Source organism: Aethalodelphis obliquidens, unplaced genomic scaffold, assembly GCF_003676395.1.
Source record: "Aethalodelphis obliquidens isolate GAN/ISIS:26980383/991018 unplaced genomic scaffold, ASM367639v1 scaffold19, whole genome shotgun sequence".
Classification (NCBI taxonomy): domain Eukaryota; kingdom Metazoa; phylum Chordata; class Mammalia; order Artiodactyla; family Delphinidae; genus Aethalodelphis; species Aethalodelphis obliquidens.
This window is the reverse complement of record NW_020837963.1, coordinates 7,183,824-7,197,695: the sequence shown is the minus strand read 5'-3', so window position 1 is coordinate 7,197,695 and position 13,872 is coordinate 7,183,824. Positions and strand designations below refer to the sequence as shown.

Here is a 13,872-nt window from a genome sequence, read left to right as displayed (position 1 = left end):
CCGTCTTCAATAAACATTAGGTGAAAAACAGGTCTGTAATTATTTTACTTGTAATGTTAAACTAAAATCAAGATTTCACAGAAAATATTTTTGTGGATGATTTTGTTTTGACAAAGGTAATATGAGAAACATAAACCTTTCATCCTTAATTGAAAAAAACAATTGTGACCTGATTGCTTTTTTTACAAAACAGATTGATGATATAACATACCTCTGACTTTACTCATCTATTAAGTGGATTTAACCAACTGCATTTTCCCATACTCCAAATGGCAATGCTATTTTGAGCATTCTTAAAAACACTGAATTATATTCAAAATTATTGTGAATCAATCTCTACCTATAGGTAAAAGGAGACAGGAACATAAAAATGAAGCCTTTTTATCTCCCTGCAGAATATCACATCTAACATATCAAGGACTGTGGAGGGAAATATCAAATAATGTGCACACTGATATGTAGCTATGAATAACTTTTCGTAGTTAATATTCTAGAATGGGCATTTAAGTTTTGTTTGTTCCCCCAAAGCAAACTATGTTAGGCTCATATATAGCAATACTACTTCTCAAGATGTTTGGGATTGTTCTGTAGGAACTCTCCAATGTGTAAGCCACATAAGAAAACTGGTCTCACTAGCCAGTTATTACCCATTTTACTGGGATTAAAAATGACATTTACTGGTCTGAACACCTGCTTTATTCATTCCCACTTAGCTCTAAATTAATTTTGGTGGTTTCAAACAATTAAATCCATCTTCAATGGAGAAAGAGTTGTCACTACTAATGACAGTTAAAGGAATGTATCATATGAACATTCCAAAATTATATCAAGTAATAAAGAGCATCACTACTGGAATAAGGGTATAGACTCATAGATGAGTCTAAATATGACTCATTTAGATGTGAAACATATGGCTAATCTGTTAGGTCACACGCTGTCAAAAATCATAATTTATGCATCAAGTATCCTATACCCCCTTCTTTAGAATCATCTAGAAGAAAATAAAAATATGTGTTTTTCATAATAAGCAAACCTGAATTTCTCGTTGGGCAATAAAAGAGCAAAATTGAAGCAATTTAAGATATTTATTTTAAAAAGTTACACTGAGATTTTTATACACTGTTGAAAACAATGAGTAGTTTATTTGTCTAAAGGCGGCAGTACTTCACATTTCTCCCACGTTATAGTTAAGCCTCAGTTTAGTCCCAGAAAATACATAATAGAGTAGATTTTTCCTGATCTATCTACTGAAAAGGAATTTCAGAGCATGAAGGTAAAATGAAGCAGAAATAAAAGGACATTTTTAGATACTGACAATTTGTCCTTAGAATTTGGTTAAATTTGGCTTCTTCCCAAAATTCTGTACTCATATCCACTCATATCTTCCCAAAATTCTGTACTCAAATTTCTATTTTAGTAGCCCTAGAAGAACTGGGTGAGAGAAGATGATTAGCTATAATAGTAAATAGCAAATACTCTGGCAAGAGTGAACAGGAGCACAAATGAAGACACTCGCAAGTATCTTTTTAATATCTCTGATGTGGTATGAGCTACAAATCAGAATGAAAGCATAATGGTTATCTGATTTCAGGGTGCAGGTGGGCATTAACAATGTAGTCAACAGGTCCATCCTGTACAGACAGAAGTGGAGATTCATGGGAAAAAATAAGCAAAGTGGTAGGGGAGAATAAAACACAGAAAAAACCCATAAATTTGAGAACGTCCTCTCTTTTTGTCTGAAGAAAGGCGTCCCTGAAGCATGGAAAGTGTTTATCAGTGGTGTGCTTCTATTCCGTTGTTGGTGGAGGGCGTGACGCAGGCTCTGGCCAATCGTACACATCCGGCAGCAGGGAATCGTATTCACTTCGCCATATTCTTTCTCGAATGTATCTGGTCTTGTCCTCAGGTTCCGGGTATCGGAAAGCCATTTTATTAGCATATAGATATTCTGTAACCTGAAAAATAAAAAAGATTACTGTGTAGACTCCCCATTTAAGAGAAAAAGTATTATTAAAACACAAAGTAATGAATTTGGAAGAATGGCGTTTTTTTCATAATAAAAAATAACATTACTTTGACTCACTTCAAGACATTCACATACTATTAAAAGGTAAAAACATCTGCAGTCTCACCATAAGTTCAATGTGTTTTAAAGTGACTTTAAAGTCCCCCCCCGAATTATTATCAGCATTTCCTTAATACTTCAATAATTTTAAGCTCTACCGTGTGTTGGTCCAGCAGACCTACTTGGTAGCCCGCCCCACCTGTGTCCCTCCCCACCGCCCTGCTGAGACCATGTGTAGGAGACTCTACTTCCTAGTCATAGGTGACTGGGCTAGGGTGAAAATCTAACCCAAAGTGAGCCAGATGTTTTTCCTCTAGAACTTGAATTAAAAGACATAGAAATTATTATAAATCAGGTGCTGGACACTAGAACTATAAGGTCAAGTAAAGTTAGGGCTAGAACCTATACATGGCAACTCACCACCACCATCACTGAGTGCCAGGCATGTTCTATGTGCTTTACGTGGGTATCTCATTTAATCCTCCCAAGAACCCTAGGACACAAGTACTATTATTATTCTCATTTTATACATGAGCACACAAAAGTTTGAGGAGTTTAAGTAACTTGCCCAAGCTATTTAAAGTGAGAACTGTTGTTTCAAACCCAAAGCATTCTGATTCTAGGTCCCAGACCCTGAACAGTTAAGCTAGGTTACTTCCCACCTAAACTGGCTTGAATGAATTTCTGATCTTTGTGGCAAGCCACACACAATGACTGGTGGTGAAGATAAAGCCCGTGACTCTCTGTTTTGATGTAAGATGGGGTAGTATGAAGAGCTTCCGCACAGGGTAGCGTGGTGCCTGTCATCTAGTTAAGTTCTCAAGTTATGGTTTAATTTTAACTTTAAAACAATGCAGTGATACGTGGTAAAAAAAAAAAAAAATCAAACAGTTATGTCTTTCTCCTCCTCTAATTCCCATTCCAAGGGAATTAGATAGTTCCCTTGGAACTAATTCCAAGGGAATTAGATAGACCAAGATAGTCCTTGGTCTTAGGAGTTCAACCTCACTCTATTTTGAGACAGAATTCCCTTGAACAACACGGGTTTGAACTGTGCAGGTCCACTTATATGTGAATTTCTTTCACTAAATATGTACTACGTGATCCCCAGTTGGTTGAATCTGTGGATGCGGAACCTCGGAAAACTGAGGGCCAACAGTAAAGCTATATGTAGATTTTCAACTGCGCAGAGGGTCGGCCATTAACTTCCGCATTGTTCAAGGGTCAACTGTATTGCCCAGTCTGTTGTAGGAAACATATCTGTACCCACAGAGAAGGCTGGGGGCAAGGCCTGAGATGGGAGGGAGTCGTCCTTGATCAAGCAGGCATGTGGCAGGTGACCGGTGACTATATGGGGCTGCCCAGTGGCTGTGGGTGGTGCTGGGCGACAGATACACAGCACTGTCTGCTCACCTAATCCCGTGGCTCCTAAAAAGGAAAGCCTCAGGACACCAGAGGAGGAGGGGGAAGAGAGACGATCCTGGGGGCTCTGCTCCTATACCAACCCCAGCACAGATCTCCGTCTATTTCCCCATGTACTACCTTTCATGCGGACACACCAGTAATCTAACCAACTGATACATCCCAAAATCTGTCCCACCTGTAATATCCTGTAATTCTCAAGTTGAACTCTATTCATCCTAATTCTGGGCTCTAAATTCTTCAGTTGTTTTACAATAGTAAGGTATTCTGGGGCTTCCCTGGTGGCGCAGTGGTTGAGAGTCTGCCTGCCGATGCAGGGGATGCGGGTTCGTGCCCAGGTCCGGGAAGATCCCACATGCCGCGGAGCGGCTAGGCCCGTGAGCCATGGTCGCTGAGCCTGTGCGTCCGGAGCCTGTGCTCCGCGACGGGAGAGGCCACAACGGTGAGAGGCCCACGTACCGCCAAAAAAAAAAAAAAAAAAAAAAAAAAAAGAATCATTTGGCAATGTGTATCAGAGGCCTTAGCATGTTAATCCTTTTGTTCTTAGGATTAGAAATTTATCTTAAGAAAAAACGATCACAAATGCACATAAAGACTTATCTAAGGATGTTCACTACAGTATTATTTCTAACAAAACGAAAGATGCTTAAATGTCCCCCAAAATAGAGAAATGGTTAAGCAAACTATGATATAACAAAGAGAATTCCATGAAGCATTAGTGATCATGAGAATTATTATTGATTTACCTGGGGAAAGGCTTACAGTATATTAAGTGGAAAAAACCGCAGTGAGAAACCAATTTTAAAAACAGGCACAGGTGACTGCATGTGTGTGCGTTTTCATTATGTGTTTGGGAAGAAAAAACAATAGAAGGCAACAAATGTGAGTTATATTCTGTAGTAAGAATATGAGCAACCTAAAATTTCTTTGCACCCTCTAAATGTTTCTGATTTTTCTCTAATGAACTTGTGTTACTTGCATGAAGAAAACACCATTAAAATTTATGTGAAGAGGTATAAATTATTACTTACTTTAATAGCAATGTTAATAGAAACTTCCTGAATATTAGCAAGTGGCGGGTAAAGTCTCCCCTGAGCTAGCTCTTTATCCGTCAATTGATTTGTCAGAGCCTGAAGAGAAAAAAAAAGAACTTTACTTTTGTTTGCTTAAATAACAGAATAATAAGGACTAATAAAATGGGGAAAGGGTTGGGGGAGCAGAGAATAATACAGGTAACATGTTTTCCTTATTTCTAGCAGGAATACACTTAAACCACTGCAGAAATTAAAACCGTTTACCACTAAACAGTAAAGAAATAACCGGATTTAAAGACTTTTTAAAAAATCAGATTTAAAGACATTTTATCTATGCTGTCACAATTATGTTACTTTCAGATATGTGTAATACAGGTACAGTATTTATGAAAAGATTCATAGCTTACAATCCAACACTGGAAAAATGATAAATTAATTTTATGCAAAATAGAAGGTAAATCAAAAAAGCAACGGATGAGTAACTTCCTTTCCACTCATAAGGCAGATTTAACCCATTCTCTCTCTGTTTTTAAGATCCATTCAGCTTTATAATTCATCCTTTATAAAATAACCAAACAATATTTAAAACATTTACCTTTGCAGCCTCTAGGAAAACATGGTCACTAATATGCCGGGTGTTACAGAGAATAACAGCTAAAGCCACACCTGGAATACATTTTAAATAGTTTACTTAGTAAGGTCACTTCCAATTATGAAAGTAGCCAAATAAATTCCTAGATTTAAAGCAAATTAATGGTAACCCACCCCTACCCCAAACAGCCCCTTCAAACAGTGAAGCAGGCAAGATAAATCTGAGCACTAAAATTAAGTGATCTTTAACTGTTATAATTCTTACTTATTAGAAGAAACAATTTTAGAAATATCAAATGGCTTTTCTCAATTTAGTTTTCACATTTATCAAAATTACAAATGCATACAATTCATCAACAGTTGTTACAAAAACATAAATTTCCGGGACTTCACTGGTGGTCCAGTGGTTAAGAATCCGCCTTCCAATGCAGGGGATGGGGGTTCGATCCCTGGTTGGGGAACTAAGATCCCACAATCTGTGGGGCAACTAGGCCCATGCACCGCAACTACTGAGCCCACGCGCCACAACTAGAGAAAGCCATGCGCCACAAGGAAGAGCCCGTGCGCTGCAACTAAGACCCAACGCAGCCAAAAATACATAAATATTAAAAAAAAAATGTTGATACTGAATTAAAAAAAATCAATTCCCAGTCCATCTCTAATCCTCCATTTCTTGCTCTGCAGAAGTAACTACTTTTAATTCTTTTAGCTGATTATTTTAGTATTTCTCTCTCTCACAGTTTGCTTCTATTTCTTCTGATTGACTTTGAGTTTTGGAGATCACCGACTCCTACCTGTTGGAAATAAGTATTTAGCTTTCTTGCACATTTCCAGCCCTCTTACCAATATAGTTAGAGCATAATTTTGGTTGAATCAGTGTTTATATTATTATGACTTCATAAGTGCTCTTCACAGCTGAGCCGTGTATTAACATTATATCCTAACTTTTCCTCTTCTGCCTTTTTGTTTTCCCTGAGGTTATTGTCCTGCTTTTTCCTTTGATTTTTCGGTACTTAAAATTATTTCATGCTGAGACACTTATTCATTTAGTTGTCTAAATCATCTAGTAATTTCAGCTATTTCACATTTCTCTAATTTCATCCTCGAGAATAAATCTCTGCTGAAACTCCAGTCTGGCTTGGTTGCTCTCCATTCCAGATATGGAGCCGTCATCCTAGAAACTCTCTTCATCTTCATGGGGATTCCCTTTGCTTCTAAGTTGAGCCCATTTCCTAAATCTCACTTCTTCCTAGTATTTTTGTTACTCCCTTTTTTGGGTAGGATATATTCTCCAGTAGTTTTCTGAAAAACAGTGCATAGGAGATACATTTCTGGAAATCTTGCATTTTTGAAGAGCCCCCGCCAGCACCCCAACACACACACACACACACACACACACACACACTCACTCACGGTTTTACTACCTTCCACTTTATTTGATAGTTTGTCTGGGTTTAAAATTCTAATTTGGAAATAATTTTCCTTCAGAATTGTAAGGCATTATTTCAATACCTCACAGCTTCCAGCATTGTTGGTGAGAAATCTGGTGCCAATTTGACTCCAGATCCTTTTTCAACAATTATCTTTTTGTTGCATCTCTGGAAGTATGTAGGATCTTTTTTTGTACCTAATGTTCTGTAATTTCACAATGTGTGCCTTGAGGTGCATTACTCTCGCCCACCATATTTGGCACTTGGTAGGTGGGCCCTTCCTATCTGGAAATTGGGTCTTGCAATTTGGGGAAATGTTCATGAAGTCGTTGATAATTTCCTTCCCTCCACTTTTCTGTTCTCTCTCCCTGAAATTCCTACTTTCTGATATTGCACCTCCTGGACTAGTCCTCTAATTTTCTTTTCTTTATTTTCCATCCTCTGATCTTTGCTCTATTTCCAGATGACTTCTTCAACTTTTTCTTATAATCCTCCTACCAAACTTTTCATTTTCCAGAGCTCATTTTGGTTTTCGAATTTTTTTAAAAATAAAATTCTGTCTTGTGTCTGGAATATTTGTCTCCATGAGGATACTGATAGTTTTTTTTTTTTTTTAACATTCCATTTCCCCACATAATCTGTTTTTTCCTAAACTGCTTTTTTCTGTTTGTCTATTTAGTTTTTTTTATGAAATAAACTGTTCATATAAGGGATTTTCCTTAAAATCCCTTCCTTTGAGTGTTTCTCATATGTAAGCGTTAGGAACTTAAAAAATTGATTGCTATGAGCACGAATACGGCAAACCCTATTCGGGGTTTCACACTATTCAAAGAGTATCCCAGCAGTCTTTGGCCAGAGTGGGGAAGTATGGTAACTCAGTTACTCAGGGATGGGAAGAGGATCACGGTGGTTAATAGCTTCATTATTTTAACCCAGCCTCTAGATAATTTTTTTTTAAGTTGAATATTCGTTCCATCTACGTTTAATGTAGTTAATTAAATGTTTGGGGCAAAATCTATTGTCTTCTTACGTTTGTCTGTTCCATATTCCCTTTCCTATTCTTTCTTGCCTTTTGGATTAAAAAAAAAAATCATTTCATTTCCTCCCCTAATATTCTCTTATCATAGTTTGGAAGTTCTTCTAGTCTTCTAGTGGTTATCTTAAAATTTATAACATGCATTCTGATCAAAGTTTCATGTTAATTTTTAGTTTGCCCTCCTGCCAGACAATGGAAGTTAGGATTTCCTAACAGTTTAACTCTATGTAACCGATAAGCTATTATTATTGTGCCTTTTAATTTTGTCTCTATATCTTTCAAAATCCCACGTCATTATTGTTTTGCCCAACACATAAAACGTTCCTTTTGTTTAACTCAAACATTCACAACTTTCTTTGCTCTTCATTCTTTCCTACATCTCTGAACTTCTAGCTGGGATTACTTGTCTTTTGCCTAAGGAATACTCTTTAGAATTTACTTTCCTTTCTTACATGTCCGCAGATGGTGAATCCTCTTTTTTTCCTCTTCTGAAAATATCTTCATTTTGTTTTAATCCTTGAAGGGGCTTTTCACTGTGTAATGAGCTCTAGCTTCACAAGTATTTTGTAGAAACCACTCACACAGGTCACTCCATTGTCTTTTGGCCTCTTGTTGCTGTTGAGAAGTCAGTTGGCCTGACAATTATTCCTTTGAAGGAAATCTGTTTGCTCTGGCTGAATTCACAGTCTTCTCTTTGTTGTTGTTTTCTGAAGCCTCACAAGGATGCTACTGGATGTAGATTTCTTTTTACTTATCCCATGTGGATTTCACTGAGCTTCCTGAATATTGTGTAGTGATGTCATCTGTCAGTTCTCAGCCATGAGGCCTGTAACTATTGCCTCTGCTTTACTTACTCTCTTCTTTCTCTGGGACCTCAATTAGATGTATATCAATTAACGGTATATATCTGTTTTTCTATATTTCCCCCCTTTTTTGGTCTCTGGATCCTTTCTTCTGGCCTATCTTCCAGTTTATTAATTTCCTTTGGTCTAATCTGTTGTAAGCCTCATTCACTGAGTTCTTAATTTATTGTATTTTTCAATTGCAGAATTTAGTGTTACTTGGCTGAATTTCTCAAGCTTGGCTTTTATCCCATACACATAATAAGCGTATTTGTTTCATAGCACTTGTCTGATATTTAGAGTTCCCGAGTTTCTTTTTGTTGTATCTGCTACTTTTGGCTTGTGTTGGCTTGTCTCTTTATGTGCTTCATTATCTTTTATTTCTTAACTAGGGTTGTATTTGAAAATTTATTTGTAAAAGTAACTTGAGGAATAGGATAGTGTTATCTTGTACCAGAGAAGACTTCTGCTTGCTTCTGCCAGGCACTTGTGGGCGCTGGTAGGCCAAAACAAAGGCTTGAGGTTTTCCAGATCACCTCAAGTGCAAACTATACCCACACTCCAAGGTACAGTCCTTTAAGGTTGCAGCCCAAAGTGGGAGGTGGCTCACTAGCATCCCATCCTTTACAGGTGCCAGACTCCCAACTCTTGACCTCTCTCCATGAAAAGCACAGCTTTACCTCTAAGTCACTTCTTCCTGATTAGGAAGGCTCTGGCCCTTTTAGGTTTTAATTGTGTTGTTCATCCAGGTATAATTGCTGGAGTAGGTAATTCAAACATTTCCAAAGCCTTGAGTTTTTAACTGCTTTTTGATCGTTCTTTTGGCCAATCCTGTTTTTAAGCCCATTTTAACCTCTGCTACCAAGTCATTCTTTTGTCTATATTTATAGTCTTAATAACTGTTATTAATAAAGTTAGAACATTGAAATGCTATATAAAAGTAATCAACTGCCGAATTCTCCGTTAGTCAAATACGATATTAAAAGTGGCTTTGTTAAAATCAGCAGAGAAGTATTATTTTCATGGTCTTTATGCCAGAGAAATACTGTTGGATGGAACAGACTGATTTTGAACATTATCAAGTTCTACAAGGGGATCATCAGTGATGGCAGAGTTTCTGTTACAGATGCTAGGTTTCAAGAGACAAGCAGAGCAGAACTCTACACAACCACTCTGCTGGGGGGAAAAGGAGGAAAGTGCACTAGAAAAAGGACGAAAGTGCACTAGGATATTCACAGGCCCCAAATCTTTATTTTAACAACAGTTATAATAACGTGCTTCCTTGATGCCAGCCTATGTGTGCGATAAATCTGTCCTAAAATCTTAGAGCCTGCGGTCAGTTATTCAGGGAGAGGCCCACAAGGAGAAAGACACAAGTACAAAGGAAATTCATGCCAAATCACTATTTTGCTCAACATAATTCTTTCATTAAAACGAATAAACTAAGGATTACCAGAAACTTCTGGAAAATAAACAGCACAAAGGAAGAAATATTTAAAAGAATCTTAATAACTCTCAGGAGAGATCTGAAAGGATGCTGCAAGCTTAAAAAAAAGTGGCTATTAAAAAGTTATTCTATGACAAGAAAAGGTATTGAGAGTGAAAAATAATATTTGAACCTACTGAGTTGATGATATGATATTAAGCAATTATTATTTATTTCCTTTGGTGTGATACCACTATTATGGTTATGTTTAATTTTTTAAAAATTATTTTTTTTAGTGACACATACTGAAGCACTTATTAATGAAATTATATGATGTCTCTGATTTGCTTTAAAATAACCCAGTGAAGGTGGAGTGGGTGGCAGTATAGATTAAATAACACTGGTTACAAATTGATAACTGCCAAAAAGTGGGAGAATGGAACATGGGATTTCATTCTTCCCTCTACTTTTGTATATGTTTGAAATTTTCAATAAAAAAAGACTGTTGAAACAAAACATACACTAGAAGTGCTAAAAAAAAAAAAGGAAAAAGGAAACCAAAACAGATACAGATAAATTAACAAACACCACAGAAATCCCCCATATTAAAGAACAAAAAAGGTAAGAGGTGAAAATATGAATAAAAGTTACAAGTCAGGGCAACAGAGGGATTTGACCATGGTCTAACACAAGTTCCATAAGGGAAAAACAGAAATAATGAAAGGAAAGAAATAAGTGGGGGGGGGGGGGAAAGACAGAACAAAAAATCCTTTGGAAAAGAAAATATAGTGAATTGGTCCACCTGCAGACATGCATGATGGAAATAAAGCCCAAACCTGGATGCATCCCACTAATATTTCAGAGATCTAAAGATAAAGAAAACACTGAAACATTTTTAGGGAGACAAAGCTAGTAGGTATAAAGGAATGAGAATCTCATTGACACCAGATTTCTCATCAGCAACCCTGGCCACTGGAAGTGATGGAGAAATGTTTCCAAAGGTCTGACAAAAACGACTTTGAATCTACAAATCTCTACCCAACCAAACCATCAAGCGAGAGAACAAAATAAAGACATTTTCAGATACATAAAAACTCAGTTTTCATCCATGCTTCATAAAAAAACTTATTCAAAGATGTATTCCAGAAAAATGAGACCAACACAAAGAGGAAGAGTGTACATGGGCAAGAGAGAAGCACCACAGAAATGATTTGCTGTGGGGCAGGATCAGGATGAAATGAAGGAAGCTGGCAAGAAATTAGAGGAGGATTCATTATACTTGACACTTAAAAGACTTTGAGTGTCAAAAGTTTTGTTGATCTAGAATTGCAGGTTCTACTGTATTTATCAAACCACACTCTTGTTTAGACATGAGTAACATATAATCATGTAATTTCAGAATCAATCCAGAGACAAAACATGGAAAACAACAGAACACAATGTAAGTTTCAAAAATTTCTCTGCAATGTAGAAATACCAACCATAGTTGAGAGATAAAATAAGAAGAGATAAGAAAGCTAAACACCAGATTTTTTTTTTCATTTTTACTATGGCAAGCTAATAAAAACTGTCTTAAATTGCTTACAAAAGCTCTTTATTATACAGAGATAAAGGTAACTACCAGGAAAACTAAAAGTAGTAATAGAAATTGACAGGTAGAGAGAGAAAGCAAGGTATTAGGAGGTATTAGGTATTACGTGTGGACTATTACTTAGATTTCACAGTTGGAAGTTCACACATACAGTCTCGAGTTGGAAGAATCAAGATAAGGGAGAAGTGTGCCAGTCATGATGGTAACCATCAGAAAAACTCAAAGGAAACCACAGTGGTTATAGCTGATAAGTATGATAAGGAGGTACCAAGGGGAGATAGGTTAAATACTTTTTTAACATTCTGTTCCTTTTGCATTTTTATGAACCATGTACTACTTTATTTCTATAATAAAAACAAATTTAATGAACGGTATGAATAAATAAATTTTTAGGGGAAATAGAGCAAGTTGGATTTGCTGAATTCCTTGAGTTTTCCTGTACATTCATAGCAAAATCCTGTAAATACCATTGTTTTTTAAATCTTAAATTCTAAAGAATTTCATAAGGAATTTTAATGTAATTATTAATGATTACTCTATAACATAAATAATGGTGGCATTTACCTGGAAAAATATATACATTGTTTCCTTGACCTGGTATAAAGACTTGCCCATCACTGAGTTTCACTGGCTCAAATGGACTGCCACTGGCAAACAAACACCTTCCCTGTTGAGAAATGAAATAACCTCAATTTTGTTACTTTATGTGGACCAGAAAATTGAGGTGAATTAAAACAAAATTAAACCCTGTAGTAGACCAATATACTACTTGCAAAATAGGCATAATTTACTATAAAACATAATCCTCTCATTCAAATCCTTATTAGAATAAGGTTTGTTTTATGCATAGCAAGCATTCAAAGTTGAAAAAGTCCATTAATAAATTCTTTAAAACCTGACACTTCTATTTCCTTTAAAACTTAACAAATGTAGACGGCAAAAAAATATCATCCCTAATAATAAAGACTGCTATAAACATCTGTAAATGAGGGGAAAACATCAAAAATTAAACTGCTACCATTTACTGTACATCTGCTGTTTCTGGCTCTGTACCAGGTGCTTTAAATGTGTTAACTCAGTTAATTTAGCCCACATAGAAGGCTTATGAGATTATCATCTCCATTTCACTAATATATATTTTTAAAAAATGTCAGAAATCAAAGGCTTAAATATTTCCAAGTACTTTGTAAAAAGTCACACATCATAACTATAGCAGTTAATCTTGAATCCAGATTTTTATAATTCTAAAACCCATGGTTTTCTATTATGCTACAATGCCCCCTAGATAGGAAGTTTATAGAACAGGCATATGGTATAACCACAGTCACTCCAGAAAAACATGGCATGTTGTCTTGTTAAAGAAAAGGAAGTCTCCAAATTTGTTGTATCCACCAATTTTAGTACTGTGCTCTATAACAGCATATAATACATTTTACTAGCACCTTCAGTATTTCTAAGAGAATTTGGTGCCCATGGAATTGAAAAGTACCTGAAGGTTAATTTATAAATCCTTTATATATAATTTTCCCCCACAAATTCCATCTGTCGCACCCCTACCTGACCAAAAAAAAAAAAAAGGCAAGAAAACAATAGTTTTCAAACAGGATAACTTATCTTGGAATACTTGAGGTATAACTAAAGGAAGTCATGTTTAAACAGCTACTTAGGTGAAGGTAAAAGGTGATTCACAGAAAGCTGAACTATCTCCACACAGTAGGATGCACAAAATGACATGACACCTAAACATTTGACAGAGTTATTTTAAGTGTTTAGATAATACTTTATCTTTTCCCTACATCTACAGATGTGTATTATAGCAAGAGTGATTATTCTTGGAAATACAGTAGACCCTTGGCATTAGTGGATTTAGCACTCGAGAATTTGACCCTTTGGACAACCTGAAGATCTACCATGTGTAGTAATTATTACTTTTACAAGACATACTTTCAATTTCAAAATGATCTCAGGTTTATGTATAGAAGCAAGTCAACTGTGCCAGTGGTGGGCCCAGGTGAGTGTCTTGGACCTACAACTCCAGAAAGCTATAGAATTTTCTACAGATAGTTACTACCATTCTCTACCTGTTCTAAGCCTAGCTTTATTTGTGACAAAAATTTTGTTTCTTTGAAGATCATGGTTAATGCCATACGAGTTACCACAATGTATATAATAATATAGATTATTTTTGTGCCACCATTAATTTTAATAGATTTATAAAGTGGATTATACAATATAGCTCTTTATGGGGAAAATGTTATATCCTCAGGTCAGTAAATTTGGAGATTTAGAAAGATCTTGGGCATCTTCTCTAGAATGGCAAGATTCAACAGCAGTTCATCTTCTCCAGGCCATTTTTTTTTAACATCTTTATTGGAGTATAATTGCTTTACAATGTTGTATTAGTTTCTGCTGTATAACAAAGTGAATCATCTATA

General features: G+C 36.1%; 1 protein-coding gene across 2 annotated transcripts in view; it reads right to left on the bottom strand.

Moving 5' to 3' along the window:
- Nucleotides 1-1,066: 1,066 nt before the first annotated feature.
- ME2 (malic enzyme 2) overlaps nt 1,067-13,872 on the bottom strand; it is a 54,417-nt gene continuing 41,611 nt past the window's right edge. The window contains exons 13-16 of one of the 2 annotated variants that reach the window (XM_027118535.1): nt 12,002-12,104; nt 5,117-5,187; nt 4,519-4,617; nt 1,067-1,955 (exon numbers count right to left, since the gene is read on the bottom strand). In XM_027118535.1, the coding sequence (XP_026974336.1) occupies nt 1,788-1,955; nt 4,519-4,617; nt 5,117-5,187; nt 12,002-12,104 (441 nt within the window). In that variant the 3' untranslated portion in view covers nt 1,067-1,787. Of the gene's footprint in view, nt 1,956-4,518; nt 4,618-5,116; nt 5,188-12,001; nt 12,105-13,872 lie in introns of those variants that run through there. The other variant, XR_003435244.1, reaches the window with a different exon arrangement.